The sequence below is a fragment of the Heliangelus exortis genome, chromosome 3 (genome assembly GCF_036169615.1).
Source record: "Heliangelus exortis chromosome 3, bHelExo1.hap1, whole genome shotgun sequence".
Classification (NCBI taxonomy): Eukaryota; Metazoa; Chordata; class Aves; order Apodiformes; family Trochilidae; genus Heliangelus; species Heliangelus exortis.
In genome coordinates, this window is record NC_092424.1 from 34,637,377 (window position 1) to 34,659,559 (window position 22,183).

Genomic DNA, 22,183 nt, shown 5'->3' on the forward strand with positions numbered 1-22,183 from the left:
ACAAACAAACAAAAAAAAAAGAACAGAGACTTTTGTTTTCTGGCCTCAGCAGTGAGGTGAAGTGGTGTGGGATGTACCCAAGGATCCTCTCTCCACTCCACATGGGGATAAAATAGGATCTTAGGCTGCCCACATGGGCTGAACCACAGGAGGTTGCAACCTGGGTGCTATATTTGGCCTTCTTGGTGGTTTTTGTTTTATTTTATTTGAGCAATACTGTTTTCCAGTCAGATATCTCCTTTCTAGCTGTGACAGGAGCCAACTACATGTTGGCACAACTGGTTGTGCTTCTCTGGGGAGCAGGGGCATCCTCTGTGGGGGGAAGGTGGTCAGAAGTGGTGTAAGGAGCAGCAGCTCTTGTTCGGTGTTACTGGGTCTAACCAAGCCTCCCACAGGTTAGTTGAGGGAAAGACAGGGACAATATTTTGGGTTGCTTCAGGTAATTGTCCTGTGCAGTCTTCTGGGTTTCTAGGATGCTGGAAAGGTGCAAAACCTCCCTAGGCAGCCCCCTCTGCCCCCTGTTACCTCTTTACACCATGGCTTAGGCATCCTGCATCTCAGTGCTGGTCACTCTCTCAGCTGCTGATTTAATAATGTGTCTCACCAGCCTATTCCACTGGTGTTTGGAAACAGCCCAACATCCCTCTGCCACCACTTGTTACCCCAGGAGGAATCCAGGGCAATTTGTGGGGGGATATGATAGTGTTGCAGCAAACTGTGTTTTGTCCAGAGTCTTATGACCTGCTTCCCAGAATTCCTCCTGGGAGGATGTCATGACTTCAGGTGGCAGGAAGTGAGGCTTTGCTTGGGTCCAAGATGACAGCAAAAGGTGGAATTTTCATGCAGTTTCGGATGCTGATCCCAAGTCTGGGACGTTGCAACACTCACAGAGCAAGACCTGGGAAGAAATTTTACCACAGGTATGTGCCAGAGCCTTGGGGGTCCAGGAGATACCACGGCCCTGGACACCACCAACACAAGGCCTGGAATGAGCAACAGCAAGAGTTTTGGGTGCTGAGGAGGAGGATAAACTGTACCATGAAATACAGGCAAGGCAGAGATGGGGGCAAATGTTTTGCTGCCCCAAAGCAAGGTGAAGCAGGGGCTGCAGGAGCCAGCCCATTTTTTGGTCAAGATGTCAGCTAGACAGTGGTGTTGGAGAAATCCTGTCTTCTGGGTTTCTGCCCACAAGCAGTTGGTTTCCTGACATGCAGTGGCATTCATATCCATCTCATCACATAAAAAGGTCAAAACTCACAAGTCTGTGGTCTTTCAAGACAGGATGGGCTTTGAGTACCCACCCCAACCAGGCTGAAACTTGGTCCTGCTATTGTAGCTCCATCTGCTTATCAGGTACACGAATGGAGCAAGGGGTGTGCTCACTTTATACAATTTACTGTCACCTTCAGGACCTTCTATTCTGTTTTAAAGCAAGAAGATCATAAGCACATCAGGACACAGACAAAAATCTGAACACAAACGTATGGTCTCTAAGGCCTAGAGAGATGGGCTCCATGCAAATGTTAAATTCTCTGCAAACAATGTCAGGAGCCTTTTACTCAAGCTACATTGCACATGAATCCTATAGCTTTCTCCTTCTGAAGTTAAATAATGGTGTCCACAGACTCCCAGGGCAAGGTAAGGAAGGAACAGGTGCCTTGAAGTCATCTGAAAGCCCAGAGAAAAATCACTTTAGCCCTCTCGTGTTGCACATTTCCTTACGCAGATCTTGCAGGTTTGCAATTTATGCTCTTAGTCTGTAGCAATTCCACAAAAAGTGAAGTCCACACTAAATGGCACTGGAACAGGCTGCCCAGGGAGGTTGTGGAGTCTCCTTCCTTGGAGACATTCAAAACCCACCTGGATGTGTTCCTGTGTGACCTCTGGTAGGTGACCCTGCTCTGTCAGAGGGGGTTTCGACTTGATGACCTTTCAAGGTCCCTTCCAACCCCTAACTTTCTATGATTCTATGCATTGGTTTTATTACTACAAGCAAAGTGGGTAAAGCACTCACCATGATAAACTGGAGCGTGGCAGCATCACTTGTTGTCTTGGGTTAGTGCAGTGGTGTTTTGGAAGCAGAGATGGGTGGGCACAGGGATGGCTCCTGTGAGAAGCTGCTGGAAGCTCCTTCCTGTCCTGCCTCTGCCCAAGGCTGAGCAGAAATGGGAAGCTGGATGAGCCTCTGTGAGGAACTTATTTGAGAAAGGGAAAACGAAACTGCACAAATATATATAAAAAGGGACCTGCAGAGCAGATGGATGAAATGGGAGAGAAATTCCAGAGAAAAGACACCAATATCAGTGAAGAAGGAGGTGCCCGAGCAGAGATTGCCCTGTGGTGAGATGGCAGCTATCCCTCTGCAGCCTATGGAGGAGCACAGCGGAGCAGTCCCTGAAGGACCACGGTGGGGTAAATGTGGATTCATAGCCCCTGAAGTGTCACAGGTGGGCAGCCATGAAGTAGCAGCCTGTGCAGGGTCACAGAGAGGGTCAGATGTGGATCTGCAGCCATGTAGGACCCCGTGCCAGAGGAGGTGACTGCTCCTGCAGCAGCCGTGACTCTGTGTGCAGCCCAGGCTGGAGCAGTTCCTGAGGGACTGCACCTGTGGGAGGGACTCATGTCCCAGGGGTTCCTGAAGGACTCTCTCCCATTAGAGGGATCCCACATTGGAGCAGGGGAAGGCTGTGAGGAGTCCTCCCCCTGAGGAGGAAAGAGCAGCAGAAACAGGAACTGACCATAAACCCCACTGCCCTTCCCCTGTGTCCTGAGGGGGAGGCGGCAGTGAGGGAATTTGGGCCCGGGAAGAAGAAGGAAGGTACTAAGATCTGGCTGTGTTTTCTCTTTCTCCTTGTAGATTAAATTAGTTTGTTTTTTTTTTTAATTCCCAAGTTGAACCCATCTGTTTTCTGCCTGTTACCATAGCCTTGAGGTGAATTTTCTCCTCCCTGTCCCACAGTGGGGTGTGAGTGAGTGGAGGCTCAGTTGGTACCTGCTGGGCCTAAAGCCACTTGTTTAAAACATCCCTGAGCACAGACCAGGAAATTAGCAGCCAAATCAATGAAAAGCAGACACGATCAAGGAAAAACAGCTCTGTGGTTAAAGGAAATGTCAGCTCCTGAGAAATCCCTTACCTTTAAGGGAATAATTGCATCTTTGTCCCTGGCCTAAAATCAATCTGGCTAATGAGTGACACAAAGAAAAGGAAATTAAACTGATACTTATCTCTGGTAACTAAATACAAGGATCTTGTTCCTACGTAATGCATATATAAATAACAGAGCAGTACCTGCACATACAGCACTGTTGGATCACTTGGAGGGATGGAGCCATCAAGATGGGCACCTACGACACATCCCTCAGTATTTAGCTGGGTGCCTTGCTGAGCTGTAAAGAATTACACAACTTTGGAACTTGTTAAAAAAAGAGCTTCTCACTGATGTTCCAGTTTTTCCTAAAAAAAGCCTCTCAGCTCTGACATTTATATCAAATGTTGGCTTTGCAGTAGCCTTTAGCTACCAACCATGCTATCCTTTTATTTTGCACCTCAGTTATTTTTAGTTAGTGAGGTAACGAGTGAACTCCAAATTTCTCATCCTCCTTTAGCTATTCCCATTGCCTTTTGGAGCTTAAGAGAATCATGAATAAATGACAGAAAAAATTAAAGTCTTTGGTTACTTTGGTTTTCTGAGAAAGAACAAAAAAAAAAATCCCAAAACCTAGTGCCCAGTATGTCCCCTCTCTCTTCAGTCACAATCACTAGAGGGAGGTAGCTGGTGAATTTATCAATCCCAAGCTCTCAGTCACTTTCTGTTGCCTTCTTAGTGACAGCATAACATGTGTAAGTAGTATACAGAGGCATACAAAAGGTGTGTGTGGGAAATTTCAGTGCTTGCTGAAATCAGCTTAATTTTGGTGACTGTCCCTTTGATGGACCTGACTCTGCCAGCAGTCCCCAAGGTTATTGTGCCCACAGTGGCTATGGCCAGCTCCCAGCTTTGGAGCTGCCTGGATGCTGAGAGTCACATCAAGACTATTGGCTCATCCTGGGAGAGATTCAACCCTGCCCTGGGAAAATAGGAGTGCTGGCAGAGAAAACAAGATCCATAATTTGGGGGGTTTGGCCCCACAGTGCAGATTGCCTGTGTGATGCAGCATGGACTAGCACGAATGTGCCCACCAGCTCTCCTCCAAAAGATACTTTTGGGCTAGATGGCCCAAACTAAGAATATCAGCAGCACTGAGCACAAGGACTTCGTCAAAAGGGCCAGACATCCTAATGGACAATTTATGTTTTTATGGAAATACCTGCAAAACTCAAAAATTAACAATAAAAAACCCCAAAATAATAATTAAAAATGTATATAAAAAATGTGGGATCAAAGGACCAAGGAATGAACACACCAGCTGCACTGAAGAAAAACCATTGCAGAAGCACTGGTGATATGCCTCAGGAACCTGAGGTAAAGAGAGAAACATGGAGCAGGACACACATGGGAATGAAGGAACTTGAAGAGATTTATGTGACATTTATGGCTTTTTTTTCTGTAGCAATATGCCAACTATATATCTGGCAAGGTAATATGGGACTTGGCGGACAGGGGGCTACACATGACTGGCTACTAACTCAGTGTACTGGCTTATAAATAGTCTGGTGCACAATCAAGTTTGATTCTGTCTTCACCATCATACAGGGTCTGTGAATCACAAAAGAAACCAAAAAACTCCTACAATTCCTCACTCAAATACTTACATGTCAGCAATTTGGCCTTACAAATTATTTCGTCATCCCTACTCCACCATCTGCTGAGCTAAAATCAGGCAAATGTTTCTGTTCTTCTTGCAAATTAAATGATCCTTTGGGGACCTCACTGCTTTGCAATGAGGCATCCAGCCAGGGTTTACAGGGTGGTTGCACAATCCTGCTTGATGTTCACAAGGGCAAACTCCATTTACATGGTAAGCATGGAGTGGGGTTGAAGATGGAATTTGGGATCACTGTTGCTGTGTGTAGTTACAGGCACACTGCCATGGGAGGAGAAGGTTTGTGTCTCTGGGGGAACCACAGCCTCTTGCTGCCTTTTTGGTCATTGTGGCCACATGTGGGATGGGTGGAAAAGCTTCAAAATCAGGACCTGGGACACAGTCACCTGCACCAGTTCTGCTGCAAAACCCTGGGCAGCTGGGGAGGTCTGATGTGCTGCTTGTTTCCACCTACAAAAAAAAAAAAAAAAAAAAAAAAAAGTGTATTTGTCCCTGAACATCCATCAGCCTGTCAGGTTGTGATGACTTAGAAGAAAGGAAAGGTTTTAAAAATTTTATTTTGCTAAATGATGACTGACATTTTAAAAGGAATATTGTCAAAGCCATATATCAAACAGCCTAATTGCCTTATCTGTGTGGCCCCTAATGACAAGCTAGACTATTACAGCTGAAAGAATTTTAAGCATCTAATAATTTACACATCATCACCTGGGCTATTTGCTTTCCACACTTCACTAAGTTTAGATGAGGAGAAGACCTGCTTGTGTTTCAAGGTGGTTTCACCTGCTTCACTCAGTTCTGTGGAGTGTGCCAGGATGGTGCAGCTCAAAGGCAAATCACAGCCTTTAGCAGAAGCCAGTGAAAATATTGTAATGAGCTTGGGCTCTGCTTCTGGGCCAGGTGGGAGTATCAGCATCACCTTGATTCCAGTCTACAGCATTAAGCATTATAATGCCTTCTCACTAAAACACCCTGGAGAGGAATACTGGATGGTGAATTGGAAGAGCTTGTCTGCCCCTAATGAGTGGCAGCTGGTCTCATCTAATTTATTAACTAATTGCTGTCAAGGTGGGGTGTGGTGGGTGGGGTAGCAGGGCTGTATATGAGTAAGTGGGCTCCTAGATCAGACCTTTTAGTGTGGAGATGCCTTTTGGAGAAGGCCTGGGAAAGGTGATGTTCCTGGATTTGCTCTGCCTAGGAGAGGTTTTCCCCTTACGTTTTCTTTTGGGTTTTGTTTTTTTGGTTTTTTGTTTTTTGTTTTTTTCTTATTTTAGTGCTGTGTCTCTGTTAAATCTCTGCCATGAAGCCTTTGTCCACTCTGATGCTTCTGGTCCTAGTGCTCTGGGCCTGGGGGCTGGCTGCTGGCAGGCAGGCTCCAGGGCTGATGCTGAGGCCCCGCTGCAAAGGTGCGAGCTGTGATGGTGCTGGTGCTGCCCTGGGGGTGAGTAATGGGAAGCAGGGACTCAGTTCCCTGTAGGAAAAACTCTTTCTGAGTGCATTGTCCTCTCTTCTGTGTGGCTCCTATGAATTAAAGCCCACCTGGGTTTTGTTTGCTGTGTTTTGGGATGTTCTTCTGTTAGCTGTGGCCTAACAGCATAAACTGGGCAATGCTTTTGGAGGTGGGGAATAGTAAATGATGTTATCACATGGAAAGAAATGAGGTGTCTCAGGGGCTTGGTGCAGGTGAAACCCCAAGCTACCAGGTTATGATGGTTTTGGTTCTTCCTTCATATCCAGCTTGGGCTGGGATCTCTGAACAGGTTTATAAGTCTTACAATAAGACTCTATTTTCTTTATAGGCATGTAGGTCCTCTCAAGAATATCAGAAGGTTAAACCAGGTAAGAGTTAAAACTCAGACCAGCTCTTTCTTGGTTTTTTACTTTAGAATAAATTCTTCTTAGAACTTTCTAGGCACATCCAACCATGGAAAGCCAGGACCAGCAACCTGGCCCTAGGGTGGTGTGGAAAAGGGACACAGCTGATATCAAGGGGAAGGGTAAAACTAGTGGTAGTGTAGGGGAGAACATATGCTGCTGTCTTACAGACACCAAATCTTACTGCAGAGCAGGACCCTGGTGACAGGAGCAAGTATGCTGTAACAAATCACTGTTGGGCAGCACTTAAAAAAAGGAGCAAAAGTTCGATCAAAACTTAGTGTTTCTGAAGCATAAGGTAACCCTGTTGTTGGTTTGGGGCTCTTCTAGCTTTGAGATGGCATTTTTGGGAAATACCCTTTCTTCCTGCCTAAGGGAACGTGTTTCCCACCTTGAGGGTTAAATTAGCTATAGTGAGATGTTAATGCTGCTCATTGTACTGAGACTCTGAGGGTTTTGTGCTTGGCAGGGGATGGAAACACCTTCAGGGGAGCAGTACCTCCCAGCTCTGTAGGTGTATAAACAGCAAACATTGCCTGTGTGCCAAAACCAAACGTCATGGAGCACTTGTTGCTTTTCTAACTTGTCCTGATGTGGCAATTCCCTGAGTTCTGATCCCAAAATAACCCACCCCTGCAGATGGGAACCTGCCTCCCTGGGGCAAGTGGCCCTCACTGTGTGGTTGTGGTGGTTCATCTGTGTGTCTGCATGGCCATGCTGGGGGGAGGATAGGGAGGACACAGACCATGGCCATGCCCTGCTCTGGGGTGGTAGCACTGGAGGTACAGCCCAGCTCCCTGTGGGGCATGAGGTGGTGGTGGTGCTGGCCAGGGCTTCTCCAGCTGCCCCATATTCTCTCTCTGAGTACTCTGGAGCAGCACATACTGATGTGGGGAGCAGTGATGGGGAATGGGTTCAGGGGTAGGTTGCTGGTGGGTGTGGATGGAAGCAGCACTGGGGCTGCAGAGTGGCAGATTAAGGTGCACCCTGGGCTGGTGTGTGGCTGCATGCTTGGGTGACCTCCTCCCCTTGAGCTCATGACCTGACAATGTCACTTGCATGTTCTGATGGTGGATTTGTGTGTCACTTGTCAAGCAGGAGTGGGGGGTAGAAAATGGGGAGGTAAAGGAGCTTGAAAATAATTTCTGCATTTAACGACTGGTAACTCTTGGAACTGCAAATGGAGGAAAAGTTGAGGTTTTTCTCCTTGTCTTCTAGGGTTAAAGTTTCCTTGGGTATTGGCACATGTGCCTGTAAGAAGCTGCCACAGAGTTCTGAAGGACAAGTATGGGGAATTTTCTCCTCCAGCATACCATGGTGATTCCTCCTTAAATGTCTGGTGCAACTGGACAATCTGGGCAGGCTCCAGAAAGCATATCATAATTTATATTCAGGGCTTCATCACTGAGGAAGGTTGCAACAAAAATGAGGACAAAATCCTGTTTGAAGGAATTTCTTCACTGGTGGAAAACAGTGTGATTTATGCTTGCTGGAAAAAGGAGACACATGTTTTTGCCACCTTTGCTCAGGGTGTCCATGTTGTGTTGCTGAAGAGATACTTGCCAAACTGCAGGGAGACACAATTTAAAGGGAAGTACTACATCTTCCAAGACTGGGAAAGTGAATACTCCTCCAAGGATTATGTGATTTCTGAAACTCCTGCTCCAAAACTACTAAAGCAAGGTAGCATTTCTCAGACTGGATGGGCTAAAGACCTTAGGCATGTGCTGGGCTTTACAACCACACGTAGCACCATGAGCCTTGGAGAGACCAGGGTGTTGCGTGGTGAGTTGCTACAGGGAAGAGAGAGTACATTGGGTAGTATGGCTGCTGGAAGTCGTGCTGAGCTTGTCACATCTGAAGGTGCAAGGACACTGTTCCTGGAAACAAAAGCACCTTGTGTGGAGTCTGAGCTGCAAGGTCTGAGAGGCTGCAAGGAAGTTCAAGGTGGAAGAAAACCTGTGGTCATGCTTCCCACTGCAGTGCAGGGTCTGCAGAGACAGAACCTCTCTGTGAGAGGGGACATCACCCTGGGTTTTGATTATATGCAGAGGCTTTCCAGTGTGCTTTTGGAAACTCCTTCACTCAGTGCCTTGCATGTAGTGGAGCCTCTTTTGCCACGGACAGGTGTGGGTCTGGAGAAGAGGCAGCCTGTCCTGCACCCTACCCTGGAGCCAAAGGATCTGGAAGACCTACAGTTTGCTATCAAACCAACACAGACAAATCAATTGGACTTGGCTGCTGACTCGCAGTCTTCATCCCTTAGGAGAAGAGAAAGCAAAGAGAGCACAGATACCACCATGTACCAAGGACTTGACACAGTCAATTTAGAGAAGGATGAAAGACATCCCCAGTTGAGCATCTTAGCTGACAGCACAGTTAGTGGTGATGCTGATGGTCTTGCAAAGGGCCTGATGCCCAGCCTTAGCAGCCCATATGAAGTAGTAAATAGGGAGCACTCACACCTGCTGCCTAGGGGAAGCCAAAGTTACAGAAGCAGTTTTGGGGATTTGTCCGTGACTCAACCTGAGCTGGGAACAACTGTCCTCCAACATACAAAGCTTGTGAGTATTTCTCCCCTGGAAAGCTTGAGGGGAGCTGTCAAGAGGGAAACAGTGCTGCATCCCACAGCACTGTGGGACATCCTCCAAGAGTATCCTCCTTTGCATGACCAGAGCAGTCATGGCCTGCAGTCAGCCCCTACAGACCCTGGTAGCCTTTCTAAAAATGCTCAAGCACATGACTGTCCAGAGGCTGAGAAAACTCCTGTGTCTTCCTTAGGTGTAAAAATCTGTCACCACCAAAGTGACAGAGCTGCACAGCAGAGGTTGATCACACCCCCTTTGCCAACAGGGCTGAAGCATCTTCCCATAGCCACATCCACCCCAGGGAGAGAAACAACCTCTACACTTGTGGTCTCTGGCTCAGAACCAGTTCCTGCAGACTTTGGCTCTACTGGTTTCACCTCGGAAGCACGTCTTCCTCTGGAAGTGGGATCCATGTCCAAGGCTGTTCTCTCTCCACCAGCTGCTTTGGATTTTAATGCCATCAGCCTCAGCCAAAGAGCAGGCATCTCACTGAGTAGTCCAGGAGAAAAGGAAATAGTCTCCCCTTCACCTCCTCCCCATCTATCAGTAGCCTCTAAACTGAGCACGGATGGGTCCCCTGGGATGCCAAAGGTGGTGCTGGGGGAGACAGGTGGCCAGCAAGGAGAAACCTCAGCCTCTGTGGACTTGGTGGCCAGGGGTCCCTCCCCAGCCTCCATCACTGTCACAAGGCCTGGCGTGGGGCTCCCTCGGCCTGAGGACAACATGAGCAGTGGCTCTGTGGTGGCACCAGTTTTCCTGCCCAGCACCAGCACCCGGGGGGTGAGGAGAGAAGAACTCAAGGTGCCTGTGCAGCATCAGGATACGGCTATTAGAGATGAACTGGCTTCTCTCTCCATTCTTGGGGAATTTAAAATGCAAAAAGCATTTGAAACTCTCCAAGAGGGTGCAGAAGAGCAGAAAAATTCCTCCTCCAGTACTGCTTCTGAGCACACTGGTCCTTCTGTGGCCTTATGGGGAGAAGGCCAGAAGCTTCAGGAGCCCTCTGGTGATCCTGTATCCAGGAACAGCAGGATGCCAGGAGGACAGCAACAGAACCATGCTGGTAAGTCTTTTCATAGCTTTCTGTAAGCTATCTTCAGAAGGCAGAAGTCATGGGTGGGGGCAAGGACAAGGCTGACACTTATACTCCAAGACTGGCAAGTGTAGCCCTAGCTGTCTGGGGAGCAGAAGACTTCCAGCAAGTGGTCTTGTTGGCCAAACCTCCAGTAGAAAAAAAACACCCTGTAATTCATGCTTCTGGAGGCTGGATGGGCCAGATCCCTGCAGAGAAGCTGGGGTCTGTGTTCTGCTCCCATTGCAGAACTCAGATGCAGCTCTGGGGGCTGAAACTAGAAATCTTGCAGCAGGGGAAGTTTTAAACAGGGCCTCTTCTGTGGCAATTGGCATCTCTCCTAAAAGTGCTGCTATCCATGTCCTGATGCATACAATAACTATTGCCTGCATGCCTCTGTTCCCATGTGTCAGAGCAAGGACTGCCCTGGGCTGTGGAGTACTTCCCCATCAGCAGCTGCCACCTCATCTTTCAGGATGGCTCTGGGATATTTTACCTGCCACTGCATGCTGACATTAAAACCAACATCTGGTGTAACTGGACCATCTGGGCAGGGCCCCAGAAGCACATTGTCATCTACATCCAGGGCTTCCAGGCGAGCCAAGGCTGTGGCAAAAATGAGGACAAAATAATCTTCCAAGGTGTCTCATCAAGTGTGGAAACCAAAGTGGTGTATGCCTGTCACAGCCAAGGTACTCTGATCTTTGCTACACAAGCTACTGCAGTCCATGTATTATTTCTGTCAGGGAGTGCCTCCCAAGGCAATGAATATGGACACTTTAAAGGGCAGTATTACGTATTCAGAGACCCTGAGACTGCAGACTCTTCAAATGATACCCGAGCTCCCCAAGAGCCTGTCAAGGAGCTCTCCAAGAAAGAAACCTGGAGGAAATTAGTAACAAAAAGTTCATTGCCCATGCTGAAAGCTTCTCCAGGCCCATCAACTGCACCTGCTGGTAGCAGGATCCATCCTAAGCTTGTAAACCCAGATGAAGATGACCTGTACCCTCCCAGTCTTATGGATAATGCTCAATCTGGTGGTAACTTAAGCAAGCTTAACCTGAGTGAGCATGGTCAGCTGCAGGATGAAACTAACCTGGAAAGAAGCCTTAAGGATGGTGGCACTCAGGACAGAAAAACTGAGGATGATGTGTTAGTGAAGCCAACTCTAGCTGGGCAAGATGCTGGGCATGAAGCTGAGCCATCTGTGTTGGAGGTAGCAAAGCAAGGTATAGACCTGGCATCTGGTCTGGTCACCATAGTCCCACATCACCCAGTGGATGTCTCTTCCTCAGAGGTACCCAGCAGCAATGTAGGTAACTCTGCCAAATCATTGAGCCTGGAGCAGGCCAGTGACAGCCTGTCAGAAGAAGTGGTTGCTGATGCACATCACACTCAGATACCAGTACTGGAAGAGCCACAGCTAAATGCAAATATGAAACCTCTCTACCCTTTTCCTGGTCTGACTGCTGGAGATAAGATGTCTTTGGGAGAAAGAAACAAATTCTTTGGTAAGGTTTTTTTTTTTTTTTTTTTTTTTTTTGTTATTTGTGGCTGAAGCCGTGCACTATCCCTTTCCAGTCATGTATCACACTCCTCTTAAGCTTTATTTGTAGATCTGGCTGTTACCTTCAGCTGGTCCACACAGTAGCAGTCCTGATGCCTTCTGTATCCAAGGAAGATGGTATTTGAGAGGGCATAGGATTATCTTTTCTAACATAGGTGTGTATGGCTTGATGCCCCTCTTAACAGGGGGAGGCTGGCTCCTAATGTTCTGAATTATCCATGAAGGAGCCAGACTTTCAGCTATGATTTTACACCCAAAGCAGACAGTGAATGATTGTCCTGGTTTTAAACAGAACTGGCTTGCATTTATTCTATGGCTGTAGGCTGGCACAATGATCCTAGCCATGAAAACTGAGTTTGGGCTTCAGAAATTAGAGGGAAGAGGGGGCAGAAGAATTTTGTCTCCTAAGACAAGTTTGGGAGTTGATGATAGATTTTTTTTTTTTTTTTTCACAGAAACATTTAACTACTGCTATGTATTACCTTCTGCCTGAAGGTAGAACATATTTTGAATTGGCCTTTCCTCCCCTCCAAACTATTCTTGCTCCTTCATTGTCAATGTTGGGAGTAGTTTACTTAAGTTTTTGCAGATACTGGCATCTAGTACATAGGCTGCTTTGTTCCATTGAGGTCCAAGGCAGCTTGGTTGTAGGGGCTCTGGTGCCTTCACAGGGTTAGCATGTCATCTGCTTCCAGAAATAGAAATGTAGTGTATTGGGGAGATTTCTTTCTAAAAATCACTTCCCACTTCCTAGAGATGAGTAGGTTGTATTTAGGTATTTAATTTCAGTGCAAGAAATTTAGGAAGGACTTGGCACATGGCACTGTTTTTGCAAAAAAGTGGCATGAACCTCATGTACTTCTCCACCTTATTAAGTACACTATGGGTGTACTCGATTCTTTCCCTTGCTCTGACAGATCTGGTTTCTGCCCCAGCTTCTCTGGAGAATGACACAGCACTGCAATCCCAGCACCATCCTGGAGGTAAGAGACGCATTTTTAAGACATTTTTAATGTCTTAAAAACCTGCCCTAAGTTCAGTGTGCTGGTCAGTGCTGTGTGTGGACATCAGCTGCTCATGAAGTTCAGAAAGGAGTGGAAGGTGCATCTGAATGGTAACCGCTTTGAAGATTTTGATTTTTTATTTTAATTTTTTTTTTTAGAAGCTCTGCTACCCTGTAGTTGTGCTTTGGATGCTTTGCTCTGCAGAAGCCTGAGCTAAGCCTGACATAATACTGGGTTCTTTGAATGTGAGCATTGCCTGCTGGCTGCTTAAATATTTCCTTTTTGAAGATGAATGAGCCTTGCTCCCTCAAATATACTCCAGTGGGTGTCTCATGACTGTCTGGATCAGAAACCTCTATCAGTCTTGCTCCTCAGACTGGAGAGAGAAGCTGAAGCTACTTTTGGGAGCATTAACAACTAAGGAGCATAATACTGGGCTTGTATAGCAGAGCAAGCCACAGGAACAGCTTGCAAAAAGGAGTCAATACAGAAGGAGCCTGAGCTTTGAACAGGAGAAATATTGCTGAATAAATAGGCTTTAAACAGCAGACTCTGATAAATCTGTGCCAGCCTGGATTCAGCCAGAACACAGCAGTTTATCTAAGCTGATCCCAAACAGAGATGAGAGAGAGAGAAATAAGCTTTTAGACTCCATCAGAAATTATTATGGTATCTTTGGGAAAGAAAATAGCTGAAGAAAGGTGAATGAGATTGGATACACTTTAATGCTCTGTACACTCTTTGCTCAAAGATGAATTCCCATATTAATCACTGAGCATTAGCTAAGGGTTTGTTTTCATCTGTTACTCAACAGCTTGTTCTACCTGACACACTGGCTCAGGCACGCTTGTTCTTGTGGAGCTGTTCTCCTGCTGTTGATGTCTAAGGACTAACGCTTTTAAGAAGCCTGTTTGTGTTATGTGAACTTAAACATGCTGGAATCTTGTTTTCTGGCAGATGTGCTGTTTGAGGTAACTATTGAAATCAAACCCAAGGACTGGATTCCTCGCTGTGGGAGTGAGCTCCAAAAGGGTCTTCTTGAATCTATGAAAAACCACGTAAGTCTGGGCCTGAGGAGAGGGAGGAAAACAAATGCCCCAAATCTTCAGCTGCTAGAGACCATCCTGTGCCCTCCCCTTCATTCCAGAGATTTTTCTGTTAGAGCCACACGGTGAAGCAGCACCCGGGCTGCTTGTGCTGGTTGTCACCTGAAGCCGATGCCCTGGCTGGGTGCCCAGCCGCAGCCCCCGGTGTTTAGCAGCTGTAGCACTGCGCCATCGCAAGGCAGCAGCCAAGTGTTGCAGGGACAGGGATACAACCAACCAAGGTCTGTAACCTGCAGCTAGAAATGGGGCAAGTTGTGAACCAGAGCCTGAAAGAAGGCAAGTGTATGAGCGTCTGCTTTCAGGGCTGCACCTGAACTTTTCTTTCTGGATGCAGACTGAAACGGGACCAGGATTCAGCCTGTTCCCCAGCCTAGAAAGCTTCTATCCATCCTCTGCTGTTTTGTCATGGTTTAGAACCCAAACACACTTACCTGGGGCTACTATTGCCCCTCCTTTTCCTAAAGGAGCTTGTTTGTTTATGGGGATCGAGCTGAAGCTAAGTGGGTGGGAATAATTAGTATTATTGCAGAGAAAAGGTTCAGATAAGTGGGCTATGGGACAACTAATGCATCCCAGGTGGTTTGTGGAAGGTAAGAACAAGGTAGACTGAGAAAAAGTACTTGCTAGCATACTTCTGCCCATCATATATCAAACCAACACTGGTCACTCTGTACCTTTGCAGATCCAGGAGAACCTGAAACTTTCTGCCAACAGAGTCAGTGAAATAAAATTAAAGGAAATCAAAAGGTAGGGTTGGTGCACTGCTGGCCATGACAGGAGACTCTTCTAAAACCTGAAATACTTCTTGGGTAGAAGTGGTTTGGGTTCTCATTATCTTTTCCTGGGCAGAGAGCAGCTTTAGTCATCTCCTGCGATCCTGTCCTGAACAGAGAAAAATAAATCTCTTTTCTGGAGAAAAGACGGTGAGATCTGGCTAGGGCTTTTACAGGTCTAAGATGGATTTAACTCTGGAAAAAATAAGGATCCTCACACCTGTGACAGTGTCTGCTGAAGAAAGCTGGGACCTTCTGTCAGCAAGGTCCCTGCCACACTTTGTTAAAGCTGACCTGGGGCTGCAGGCTGCCATGACAATTTACTTTATGCAAATGCCTGGTCCCTTTGGCCTAGCTCCAAGTGAGAAGCTGTTATTTGGCTTTCCTTTTTCCCCTTGGTTCAACTGCAAACTTGCCTCTTGTCACAAACAATCTTTTCAAGCTCCTGCAGCATATATGAGTGGGTGAGAGGTCTAAATGGGCTGTCAGAGCTGAGCCTGGTGGTGATGCTTTCCTCCTGCTTCACCCTGAACTCTCCCCTGCCTGCAGGACAAGTGATGCCAACCTGCTGGTCACCTTCTGGTTGCACCTGAAGCCAGAGGAGAGAAATGTGTCTCTGCTCCTGCACTCCCAGCTGAAGGAGCTGCTTGGAAGCCCCATAGGAGTGGAGAAGCTGCAGCTTGTTTCACTGTTGGTTGAAGGTGGGTGTTTAACTTTTCTGGGATAAACTCTTTGTGCCAAGCCTGACTCTGCTTACAGCTCCTGTTATTTCCCTGCTACAGATGTGAACGAGTGCAGTGCTGGGGTCAGCCTCTGTGGGGAGGAGGCAGAGTGCTTCAATGGTGTGGGCACATACCTCTGCCGCTGCAAAAAGGACTATGAAGACCATTCTCCCACCAAGACAGGCACCCTCTGCATCCGTGTTCCCCAAACAGGTAGAGGACAAAGCAGCAGCTATGTTTTCTCCTGCTGCTGGGTGCTCTTTTGTGTGAATAATTTGTACAGCATCACTCTGGCCACAAAGCCTGGAGTGAGTATATTAGGGTGAGGGGCTTTCTTCTCACTTGGGGTCTTACCAGTCCTGCCTCTGCTAACATAGCTTGCATGTGGTGCTTAAAAATGGCACTGCTACTTGCTTTAGAAGTATGGACCTGGCATGGGAAGGATACTGTCTTTGTAAGGCAGTTCCCAGTTGGTTGTCCCCTTGGGCTTCCTCCTTTGGCTTTAGGAGCTCTTCTCTGGGAGTTGTTTCCAGATATAAGTTAACTATGACTTAAGTTAAATGTTAAATGTGATCCATTCAGAAAGAGAGGGAAGGGAGGCAGAGTGAGATATATGCAGCATAGCTGTCCAAGTTTGGAGGAGAGCTCAAACTCAAAGAAGAAATGGTCTTTGCTGGACACAAAAGGCATCAGCTTTCAGATGTTAAGCTAAACTGGCATCCAATACGTCACCAGCATCAGTTAGCTCTGTCAGGTTAAAGTTATCTCTGTTGGGTGTAATTCAGTGTGACATCTGTGCTCCCAAAGGCTGTCCTTGAGCAGTACCTGAAAGTTTTATTGTGTGCTGCTCTTTCTGGGCTCCTCAGTCTCAGGGAGACATGAACATACTCGAGGCAGTCCAGAGAAGAGCCACAAAGATGAGGAAGGGACTGGAGTATCTGTTCTATGTCAGGAGGTCAATAGACATGGGACTGTCCAGCCTGGAGAAGAGCAGTCTCAAAGGGATCTTATCAATGTATATAAGAGAAGGGTGGATAAAAAGAGGGATCCAGTCCCTTGTCACTTGTGCCCAGTGACAGGACCAGAGGCAGTGGACACAATCTGAAGCACAGGAGATTCCATGGGAGCTTCAGGAAAAAAACTTTACTGTGAGGATGACTCAGTTTGTCCAGGGAAGTTGTGGAGTCTCCATCCCTGGTGATATTCAGAAACTGTCTAGACATGGTCAGGGGCAGCTCATTCTGGGTGACCCTGCTTGAGCAGGTGGGTTGGACCAAATAACCTCTGGAGATCCTTTCCCACCTCAACCATTCTGTGATTATCCCCTTCCTGCTCAAAGCAGGCTGTGGATGGACACTCATGCTTCTTGGGAGCAGTGAGATAATGGAGCCACCAGCACCTGAACCTGGAGTGTTTAGCAGGTGGCTGAATGCTGGTATCAGCCTGTGGTGTGTGCTGCCCTGCTCTGCTCACTGGCTGCACTGGCACTTCCAAGCACAGCCTCTCTGTAAGGCTCAGAGCCTCTTTTTCTCCAGTCTGCTCCTTTCTTCCCACTTGGTTTATAACTTGGCAGGTGTGAGTCTTTGTTGCCTGGGATCATCTGCATCTCCTGGCCTTGCCTACTCAAAGCTTGTTGCTCTCAGCAGAGTGTGGCCAAGGGTGGTTTGAGAGTTATCTTTGCTGCAATGGATGTGACCAGCAAGCTTGGTCACAAGCATTGAGGTGCCCAGTGGTCTCCTATCACACTGTAGATCTTGATTTACACAGAGTGCTCCCCTGACACATTCAGTACAAGGCTATAGTCAAGCACTGTGTGCTATCTATTTAATCAGAGCTGGCTAATCTTGATCAGAGTAACAGAGCTTCCTAGGTTGAAAACCACCAGTGTTCTGCAATATGTACTCAAAACACTGCTGCTACTTTACCAAAACTACTACGTATTCCTGCATCATTAGAAGTGTCTTAAACCCAAGTCTGAGCTTGCAGCCAAATTGTTTCTTATCCATTCTCTCAGTTCCAACTTCATTAACCACTTATGCAGTCTAAGTGTATCCTGTCTGGATAAGATGCTATATTAATCTATAATTTAATAAATGCATATTTATCTCTTGGGTCAAGGAAAGGGTCACTTCAGGTGTGGATGGGAATGCTGGCAGGTCTTCTGGCCTCTCTGCAGCTGCACATGGCTTTGGTGATGGCTTTACTGGGGTAACACCAGCCCTGTGCTGTTCCTGCAGGCTGGATCTTTGCCTAAATATTTCTTTGGGATGAAGGTTTGGGAGAACTTCTCTGCCCTGGAGGCAGCTGTGAGGGTTTCTGGAAGGCAGCAGAAGAGATGCTTACCTTTCTGGAGGACCACCCACAGCTCCAGGTCTCACCTCTGAGCACCGTGGTCAGGACGTGGTGGACTTTGAGCACCAGGCAAAGATGGTGAGGCCATGGATCTTCTCTTGCAGGGATCAGCTTCTTCCTCCTCCATGGTGACATCCTGGTGGGGGCAGCCATGGTGGCAGGCCTGGCCACGCTGGTGGCTGCTGGAGCCCTGTGCTGGTCAGCCAAGTGTGGAAGGCACCACAGGAGGAACCAGAGCCCAGAGGAGCCACAGGTGGGGGCCATGGAGGACCCTGCAATGGAGCTGCATGACCTGGGCGAGTGCCTGCGCCTTGATCCCTTCCAGCTGAAGCTGAGGGCCAGGCCCCCCGAATGGCTTTGGGGTGCTCGGGCTTACCCTGGCCAGGCATACCAGGTCTTCCTGGAGCAGTCCCACCAGCTCTGAGGGGGTTCTGGGACTCCCCCAAGCCCCTTGTGGCCCTGGTGACCTGTATAGTCACTCCTGCCTTTCCTGGCTGATACAAGCCACCAGCTGTGCAAACCCTGGTGTGTTTATAGACCATGAATATCTCACAGTCTCTCTTGTAATTTAACTTTTTAATGCTCAGCCAGTTTGGAAAAAAAGGTGCTTGTTCTGCACCACCATAAATCTTCCAATTTATCCTCTCAGTGCAAGGAAATTAAACTTTTTTTAAGAAAAAAAAAAGTTTTGATGCTTAATTTAAGAAATTAAATATTATTGCACCCACGTTTGGTTCTGCAGAGCTGTACCAGAAGCTCTTAAAAGATGTGAGGAGTTTGGCTGAGAAATACCCCAAGGTCTTCACTTCAAGTTTTTTCTGGTCACTCCTGGCCCAGTTATGGCAAGTGGATCCCCTTCACTGAGCGATGGGGACAGCATTTTTGGTGCTTGTGTGGATGCTGGTTGCAAAAAGCAGTGCAACCAAAATCCTTCCTGGCATGAAAGCACAGCTGCCTCCCCAGCTTGCCGCTGCTCCAGTTGCGGGCTTGTAACTTCTCTGTATGTCTCGTTTAGGGCTTTTAAAATTTGAATTGCCTATTTCTTCTTTTCCCCTCTCTGAGAAAAGGTGTGGTGGCCAGTGGTCCACTGGAGGGCACTGTCTGCCACCAAAAACCCAGCGAGAGCCGCTGCTGCGGAGCCGTGGCCCTGCGCTGGCACAGGCACGGGCTGCCAGATGCGGGCACAGCTGGAGCTGGGGGTCCCGGGCCGAACTGGGACCGGTTATTGCAGCTTATGGTTGTCTCTGTGCCACTTGCTGATCAGCTTTGGCCAAGACATGTTTTGGGCTGACTGAAGCTGCTGTTTTGCTCTTCAGGGTTAATTTCAAAGGGGCTGGAAGAGGCCCTGCTGTGTTTCCCTGCAGGGCAGTGGTGAGGATGCTGGTGAAGGAGGAGAGAGAGACCTTGGAGATTTCTCCAGAGTAACTCTTCTCCATCCTTCTCCCCAAAAAGCAATTTCTACACCTCAGGTGTTGAATCACGGGAGAAGCAAGAGCTGCAGCATGGAAGGGGATGTGCCAGAGGAGGGGGCTGCAGTACACATCAGGGCACTATATATGTCAATATATATATGTTGTGCAAAACGAGGTGTTTTGCACTGAGATGGTAAAGAAATGAGCATCCCTCATGCTTGGGTGGCAGCAGCAGTGCCCCTCTGGTGTGGGGTGACTGTGTTGCTCTCTGCCAGTAACAGGCTCATCCAAATGAGATGATGCTGATGAGTTCCTCCTGCCTGCAGAGATATGCACAGCAGAATGAACACCTTCCTGCCCGTGCTCCTGCAACTCACCTCAGTGCTCATTAGTGCCAGTCAGGGTTGGGTACCAGTCAGATTAGACAAAAATAGGTTTCCCAAAGACATCCTGATCATTGCTTCCTTTGACGTATGTGGAGAAATCAGCCCTTAGTGACAGCTTTCTGCATGGGGTTTTCAAAGTATTTTATAAATACTGGAGAAATAAATGCAAAATTCTCCCTAGGAGACAGATAAGTGTGTGTAATTTTCCATAGTGCAGAAGGAAACCATTAATGGGTTTGCACAGTGTGCTTATTTCCCTCACCGAGGTCAAAGAAAAGCAGCAGGGCTAAAATAATGCTGTCCTTGTCTTGGCCTTGGATTTGGACAGCTTCCTTCTCCCCTTTTCCCTCCATGAAAGGGGTTTCAGGCTCTTGAGGTTGAAAACTCCACTCTCTCCCAGTAAGGTAATGTTTGGAGCTTGAAGCCAGGCAATTAATAAGCAGATTGATTCTTCTGCTGAATTTCCAGCTTTTCCAAGAGCAAAGTGAGCCCTGTGCTGTGTTCCCCTGTGGAGAGTGAGCTCCTATAATACTCTGCAGGTTAACAAAAGAGCAAAAGGGGTTGTATCTCCTCAAGTGTTTGGTGCCATCTAGTAAAGATTCCAAGCTACTAACTTCCCTTCCCCAAGCCTTTTGAGAAACCATCCCCTGGCCAGTTACAATACCTGTGCATCCCACTCCTTCCCATAACCACAGTGTGTTTTGTCCCATTTTAAGAGTTCTCCTCAATTTGATGATCTCCATTGCATAGCTCCTGGAAAGTATCAGGAGCTGGGTATTTTATTTAGACACTCAGCTCTACAGAGTGCTGAAGAAAAGGGGTGAGAGGCACTGGGAATGCAGCTGTTACTTTAGAGAGCTCATGGGAGCTCTGCTGCGTTGCTGCTTCTGTAAATCACTGCCTCAAAATCAATTGGCTGCTTATATATTTAAAACAATATGTAAATATTTAACTAGCAGTGCCACAGGCACATGCTATGAATGCTGCTCATGTAACAAGTGAAATAATTCCTCTCCAGGTGATTCCCAGCAGCTTGGTTTGAAAATTGCCCTCAGGCTGACCCAGAGCCACTGGCATGCAAGGGGGCTTGAGGGTGACCCTGGCTGTTTTGATGCACTGCACTGATGTGCTATTCCCTGGCTTGGCTTATTTCAGATGATTTAGGGCCAAGCTGGGCCAGGCAGCACCTGGGCCCCATTATCCACCCACTCAATAGTGCTTGGGGTGGGTGGGCTGCCCCAGCAGAAGTTGGGCAGGGAGCAGTGCTGCAAAAGGTGATGTTCTGCTGTGTTTAGGGCTTCTCCTCTCTCTTTTTGAGTGTGCAGCTCTCTAGGGAGGACAGCAATGTGACCTGAGGTGGAGAGGGGCTGCTGCATACCCCAGGCCCCCAGGGTGCCCAGTTCTAGCCCACACTGTGTTTTTCTCTGTGATTTTGCAGAAGACAATGCGGATGTCAGGGACAGGCACTGGGAGAAAATGCAGACTCAGAGATGAGCTTTGTTTTGGCTTCTGAGGAGCAAGGTTTGTCCTCCTGCCCTGTAGAGCTGGCCAAGGCATGGGGTCTTTTCCTCAGAACCATAACTGCTGTGGGATGAGCAATCCCTGTGATCCCCAAACCAGAGATACCCTGTGGGGGTGGCTGGAGATCCATTTGTGCTACAGCTGTAAAGCTGGGAGATGTCCTACAGCATCCTACAAGACCATGCCTACAAGAGGGCACGGTCTTAAGTTGTGCCAGGGGAGGTTTAGGTTGGACATTAGAAAGAATTTCTTTACTGAGAGGGTGATCAGACATTGGAATGGGCTGCCCCGGGAAGTGGTGAATTCTCTGTCCCTGGAGATATTTAAAAAGAGACTGGATGTGGCACTCAGTGCCATGGGCTGGTAACTGCAGCGGTAGTGGATCAAGGGTTGGACTTGATGATCTCTGAGGTCTCTTCCAACCCATCCAATTCTATGATTCTATGATCCCTTGCTATGCAAGGGAAGGTGGGATGATTGTTTTGGTAGCTTTTGGTCAAGGCATCAAAACTTTGAAATATAGGCATATACTGTCTTGTAAATGCACTTGTGCAAGAGGGTGAGAGGCTGGAGGCCTCCTGTTCTTCAGGGGGTGGTTTTCTTTTTTTTAATTGATGCCCCAGAGAAGAGATGGAGTGAAAAATCTCTGATTTGTTTTTGTTTTGGTTTGGTTTTCTTGGGGTCACAAGATATCTATGATACCACAGATTTTAAATGCTTTAAATTACTTTAAATTTTAAATTTTTTAAAAAATCTGATCTGTGCTGTGCTGATTCCCAGCCCTTCCTGTTGTAGCTGTATTGTTAATGAGCAGATCATCTTCCACACACACAGCATTATGCACACACTGCAGAGCACAGCTGGGACTTCTGGCAACGCTGTGGAATTTTCTTCCCCTTAATGGCTCATCCCCATTCTGGTGTTACAGCTGGGAGGTAGGTATATCCTCAGTGATATTATGGCATATCACATAGATAATAAACTCAACTGTGGAGCTGGTCCTCTTCCTTGGGGTCTGCTGTGCTTGCACCTAGAGCAGTG

General features: G+C 47.5%; 1 protein-coding gene across 1 annotated transcript; it reads left to right on the top strand.

Moving 5' to 3' along the window:
* The first annotated feature begins 816 nt into the window (after positions 1–816).
* On the top strand, positions 817–19,366 carry LOC139795441 (uncharacterized). Its single transcript, XM_071742433.1, has 12 exons — positions 817–920; positions 6,039–6,132; positions 6,564–6,603; positions 7,858–10,290; positions 10,713–11,810; positions 12,784–12,849; positions 13,828–13,928; positions 14,659–14,723; positions 15,299–15,450; positions 15,532–15,684; positions 17,928–18,076; positions 19,140–19,366. The coding sequence occupies exons 1-12, from the start codon at positions 817–819 to the stop codon at positions 19,143–19,145; spliced, it is 4,461 nt and encodes a 1,486-aa protein (XP_071598534.1). The 3' UTR covers positions 19,146–19,366.
* The last annotated feature ends 2,817 nt before the right edge of the window (positions 19,367–22,183 follow it).